Consider the following 5906-nt stretch of genomic DNA (forward strand, 5'->3'; position numbering starts at 1 on the left):
ATTTGCAGTGAAACGTCCATATATGACAGTAAGCAGGCCCCAGCTGATGGGAGATAGAGCTGCTCCAAGTGTGGGACGACCAAGCAAAAAAACACAAAATAAAATAATGATTTTTATTTAGAGAAATTAAAGAAACAAGAGTACTAGATGTCTCCTGCTAACCTGAGAGCAAATGAAAGGACTGGGTTGTTAACTGCTTTTGGGTTCTGAAGAGGGGCTAACCCAAGCTACAACGACCAGTATAAAAGGGAGTCCCGTTTCCCTCACTGTAGGGGTCTTAGTCGTAGACGTGGTCATTGTCAAGACATCTGGGTGTAACTAAGTAAAGTAGAGTCTGTCAGCACAGAAGTGAAGCTCAATAAAGCGAATAGAAGAACAGAGCCCTCTATAGAGATTAGATCCGGATTACTGTGTGTCTCTATGTACACACTGTTTTTTCTGTGCTTGTAAGAAAAAAAAACAAAACCATATCCTTCCATGGTACACTCGAGTCTTCACCTCAGGCGGCCATGTTGAACTGCTGTGTGAAACATCCGCCTTCTCCTGTCAAAACACAGTTTTACGGGCAAGGCAGCAGCCTTTTGCTTACATTACACCTCGATGCATCCTGATGGGCCGCACGCCACACGGAGAAAGACTTCAGAGGTTCGTGCGAAATGTAGAGGGCACGCTGGTGATGAACGCCTTCCAGCATAGCAGCTGCACAGTCCTCATGCTTTTTACCCTGCTTTGTCGCCACCTTGTGGCAGAACATTTTGGCGCAGGCAGTGCATTAAAGTGTAGAGGACTTTTTCACATTGTCTGCTCATCCAAATGGAAGCCATTTTTACATCTTCTTGCGTTTCCCTTTTGTCTTTATCAGAATAAGACCTTGCCCATAGAGGACACCACAGACTGCCTGAGCACCATGGCCTGCGTGTGTCGCGTCATGCTGGAGACTCCGTAAGTGCTTCTCGTCTCCCCATCATCCTTTGCTCAGTCCATCTCCTTGAATGTCAGAATCCTAAATTCCGAATTAACAGGCTCTTTCACTGTGCCGTCTAATATGTCAGTAATTCAATAGGTTGAAGCTCAGAGTCCTTCATGCTAAATATAAAATGTTTAATCTTTATTCTGTGTGTCTTTGTGTGAAGAAACTCTCATCTATAATTGTTCACTGGTATTTGGTGGACACCCCCAACCCCCGCCGTGCCCTCTGTTAAACAGAGCAAATATTAACTCCTGTTTTCGTCCCAGGGAGTACCGCTGTCGGTTCACCAACACAGACACCATGCTGTTCTGCATGAGGGTGATGGTGGGCGTCATCATCCTGTATGACCACGTTCACCCCGTCGGGGCTTTCGCCAAGACCTCCAAAATTGATGTGAGTACAGCAAATACTTGCATACTTTGAAAATAATGGCCCTCTGTTGCTTGTGTAAAGCAAAGGTTAATCTAGTGTACCTGAGGGGTCCTGCTAAGCCAACAGTTTGGTTAGGCTGGTCATCAATCACAAAGCTTTAGTTGACCAGTTGCGTTCATTTGAATCTCCATATTTTTATTATTGAGAAGATCTGCACGACTCAAAGCTCAGAATAATCTTTTCATCTTATAACAGCTCAGCGTATCTGCTCTCTGGAGCACGTTTGTAAAGAAGTGTGATGAGTGAAATGAAAATATTTAAATTTTGCATAAGATGGATGGACATGTTAATAGCTGGGTATTGTGAGCATGAATGTAATCTGGGCTTTGTTGTGACTGATGCAAATCCATTAGCTTCAAATCCCCAAGTTTCATACCAAGATGAATGCCTCTCTTAAATGTTTTGTCTTTTTCTTTTTTCTGTGAAACACTGAATATGTGAGTATTCGGAGGTTGTAGATTGAAAAAAACAAAACAATCTGAAGAGCAAAGAAATCAAATTAGATAAAAATCAGAATTAGAGAGAAGACTTGGCAAAGCTGGGCAGAAAGAAGAAGTCGACTCCGGGAGGACAAGCTATCCATTTATTACCAGGACAAACTGATAATAAGGAATTACAAATAGACAAGCACAGAACTGATACACGCTGTCCTTTATCAGTGACCCACATCTTCAGCTTCAGTTTATTGATGTTGGTGGGCATCTGTTCTTGCACAGCTCTCTTTAACTCCTGTTGCACTTTGATTGCAGCACATTTTCTTTTTCAGCCCTTTTGTTGTAGAGTTGCTGCTGTGCTTGGGATCCAGCTGTTTGACAGATGGCCTCACATTTGACTGTAGAGTACTTCAATATACAGAGGAGCTCATGGTTGACTTAATGACAGCAAGGTGTCATTAAAGGCTGCAAAACAAGCCCAAGTCATCACCCCTCCACCACTGTTCTTGACAGTTGGTTATGGGGTGTTTGTAGTGATATGCAACGTTTGGTTTTCTCCTTTTTGCGCATTACGTCGTGCTCTCCACCAAAGTAGAGATATCAAACATCTCCACTTTGGCCCTGTCTGTCCAAAGGGCATTGTTCCAGAAGTCTTGTGGTTTATTTGGATGCAACTTTGCAAACACAAGACATGCTGAGAGAAGAAGCTTTCTCATGGCAAACCTACCAGTCAAGTCGTACATGTTTAATCTTTTTCTAACTGTACTGAATTTTAATGAATGTTAAAATTTAACATTCTAGCCGAGACCTGTAGAGTCTGAGGTGTCAGTTTCAGTTTCATTTATTTGCTGAATTTCATTATAGTTCATCTGAGTGTGTTTACAGTAGATAAAAAAAAAAACACGAAATCCTGTGTAGGTTTAAGATAAAAATAAAAGCTAACACACACACAGAGTTATTATCTGCAAGCCTGCGAGAACTTAGTCTGTTTTTAAATGCATGCACGGATTTGACTGACCTCAGATCAGCAGGACAAGATGTTCTGGGGAGCTAAAAGGTTCATGAAATGAGAAGGAATTCAAAGGTAATTCTGTATTCAACTGGGAACCCAGGAAGTGACTTTAATACTGGGATAACATGTTCACATTTCTATGTACATGTTAGGAGTCCAGACAAGTTAAAGTTGTCCTACTGATGATTCGGATAATCCTGGTAGTCGAACCTGCTCGATATGAAAGCATGGATCAGTTTCCCAGAGTTGGTTTGAGAATTTTTAACTTCCGATATATTAAGTTCCTGAATATGATACAAAAAGCTGTGATCACTGTCCAAAAACGATGCCATGGTTCATGGTTCCTGACCTGCTCACCGAGTTTCAGAGAAAGGGATGATGCATTAAGACGTAGCTCTTGGGTTTCTGTGCAGTTTCTCTGGGCACAGGGTGGTCTGAGCTGGGGTGAATTTTGCTTTTATAGAGGTGCTCACACTTCCTGTTGATCAGTTAGTCAAGTGCATTTGATTGGCGGCGCCTGGCTGCTACTTGCCCTCGTAACTCCTATGAAAGCAGTGAGGGTGTACTGAGACAGGGGGCTCTTGACAACATTTCATAAATATGTGCACGTGAGTTTTTTTTTTTTTTTACTGCAGCAGCAGGACATGATGTGATGTGAGCCTGCTGACCTTTCTCTAATGCCCTGTGTTGTCTTTGTGGTGGGCAGATGAAGGGCTGCATCAAGGTGCTGAAAGAGCAACCGTCTAACAGTGTGGAGGGACTCCTGAATGCACTTAGGTGAGTACGAATGTAGAAGAGTAAAAAGGCACAAATCTCCTTCTCCTTCCTCGCTCTGAATGAATGTGAATGTGACATGAATGTGCTTCTGCTTCTTCAGATACACGACACGGCATCTACACGATGACAGCACCTCCAAACAAATCAGGGCCCTCCTGCAATGAAACAAAGAAGAAAAAGAAGCGACCAGGAGAGGAGGAGGAGGGGAAACGAAGGAGCGCACTTGAAGGAGGAGGAAACAAACGCTGATAAACCTGTTTGTTTACAACGAACAAAGAGAAAAATCATCTCCGGGGTTAAGTGCGACCTGATGACAATAAGAAGAGGAAAATAATTATATATATTGTCAGCTGTCCATCATTCTGTCTCTCATTTTGTAAAGTAAGAAAAGAAGAAAAAAAAAAAGAAGCCAGAAAAGAAGATATAGATATATATTAAGAAAAGTGAAACACTGAGCAGCAGGTGAAGAATAGGTAGGATTAAAAAGGAAGCTATATTGGAAGATTTAAGGTCAGAACCAACTGAAAGTGTACGAAACAAAAAAAGGAAGAAAAAAAAAAGAGGGTTAATGTTCCAGAAGTAGTCTGACGAGTATTTTTGCACACACTTTGAAAACATCTCCTTCCCCAATGAAATCTGATCCCAAACTGGTTCCCATTGCTTGAACTGGAGGGGCTCTCCTTCAGCTGCACTGGTCTCCACCGACGGGTGAATCGTAAAGCAATGTGATGGATACACTCCGGAGATTTGCTTTTACCCGTTTCACTTTCTTTCTGGTGCAGCTGGAGGAAAGCAGGCAGGCGGAGACGGGACGCCTCTGTTTTCGCCCCGATTTCTTCCTCATCATCCATCTATCAAGTATATGCTTTTTTTCCCTTTAAATTTCTCCTCATCACCAACAAAAATGTAAAAAAATAAATAAATAAATAAAGATCCGCCCGTGTCGTGTGCCCCGATGCCGTTTATGTTCCTGCACACAAAAACCATCTTGCCAGTTGTCTGGCTTTACTTGAACTACGTCCTTCACTCTCTCCATGGTGCTAATGTGGTTTATCGCAGCTTCTTATCTGATATCGTTTGGCTGTGATGTGGGACATACAGTGATTTTGTCATCCTCTTCTTTTGTGCACAAGTTAGCCACGATGGCGAGTCAGCCTTCAGCATCTCGGTGCGTAAAAAAAGGGGGTCAAACCTGAGAGGGCATTTTTGGGGAAACCGCAGCACACTTTTACTTCTTCACCCAGTGCCAAAGCTTATTCTGTTATTACATCGCACGTGAGTCAGGCTCGAGGGTTTGATGGCATTATTATATCACTCATCTTTCTTTTCTTTTTGTAAAAGAGGATTAAAAAGCCGAGACACACGTGAAAAACAAGTGGGAAGGTGGTCCGATTTACATACATTTTAAGGGAGATCCGAGTGTTCCGGTGTAAATACGTGAAGCTTTTCACAGTGGGCATCCACACGTTCCCCGTCGGGGAATATGAAAAAAACCACCATCACAAACTCACACATGAAAACTCGAGTGCTTTCTTTTAGCACGAGGTTTAAAAAGTCCATCAATAAGTGGGAAATAAAAATGAAACTAAAAATGATCCAAAAGGAGATTCAAAAGAAGTGCTGTACTTTGGATGTCTAGAGCCCTTAGTCTTATTTAATTTGATCTTATAATATATTTTCTATACAGGGGTATGTGCGCAAGCATATTCTGTATAAATACATAGATGGCATGTTGCAAAAGTTCTGACAGAAATGTGTAAATAAGGTGTTTTTATTCATTTTTAATCGTTCAGTGACGCTGAAATTGGGTATGTGTTGTCTCTCAGAATTACCATGCGTTTGGCTTGGACCATCGGACTTGCCGTAGTCATAGGTTTCAGAAATTCAGCTTCATTAATGGCGAATGAACCGGAGGGAGGGGAGGGACGCTAAGTGGGGAGGGGGCCGGGGCTATCCATTTGCTTGTTATTTTGTATATTTTGTGCAACAATAAACTTGTCATTTATTACATTCAACAACGGCCGTCCTGTGTCTGTTCAGTCATGTGTAGGAGTAATGGTGCTGGGGGTGTGATGTCAAAAACTGCAGGTGAAAATCACATTTTCCTAAAACAGGGCTGTCAAACATAAGGCTCGCGGGCCAGAATCGGTCCGGCAAAAACGCCAATCTGACCCATTAAACAGAAGATTGGAAAATGTAAAGAAGGACGTAAATTTGAGAATTTTTACTGTATTTTTAAGTTTTATGTATTTTCCACTTCCCCCTTGGCTATTCATACTGC

General features: G+C 42.1%; 1 protein-coding gene across 1 annotated transcript; it reads left to right on the forward strand.

Moving 5' to 3' along the window:
- Positions 1-847: 847 nt before the first annotated feature.
- On the forward strand, positions 848-5557 carry LOC135932367 (CYFIP-related Rac1 interactor B-like). Its single transcript, XM_065469802.1, has 4 exons — positions 848-942; positions 1237-1363; positions 3555-3625; positions 3726-5557. Exons 1-4 carry the CDS (start codon positions 908-910, stop codon positions 3787-3789), a joined length of 297 nt encoding a protein of 98 aa, XP_065325874.1. The 5' UTR covers positions 848-907; the 3' UTR covers positions 3790-5557.
- Positions 5558-5906: the final 349 nt, after the last annotated feature.

The sequence above is a fragment of the Pelmatolapia mariae genome, unplaced genomic scaffold (genome assembly GCF_036321145.2).
Source record: "Pelmatolapia mariae isolate MD_Pm_ZW unplaced genomic scaffold, Pm_UMD_F_2 NODE_ptg000342l+_length_103917_cov_1, whole genome shotgun sequence".
Taxonomy (NCBI): domain Eukaryota; kingdom Metazoa; phylum Chordata; class Actinopteri; order Cichliformes; family Cichlidae; genus Pelmatolapia; species Pelmatolapia mariae.

Coding starts and splice junctions, on each gene's coding strand:
- LOC135932367 (XM_065469802.1), top strand. CDS start 908: ATGGCCTGCGTGTGTCGCGTCATGCTGGAGACTCC. Junction 1,364..3,554: donor CCAAGACCTCCAAAATTGAT/GTGAGTACAGCA, acceptor TGTGGTGGGCAG/ATGAAGGGCTGCATCAAGGT. Junction 3,626..3,725: donor GGACTCCTGAATGCACTTAG/GTGAGTACGAAT, acceptor CTGCTTCTTCAG/ATACACGACACGGCATCTAC.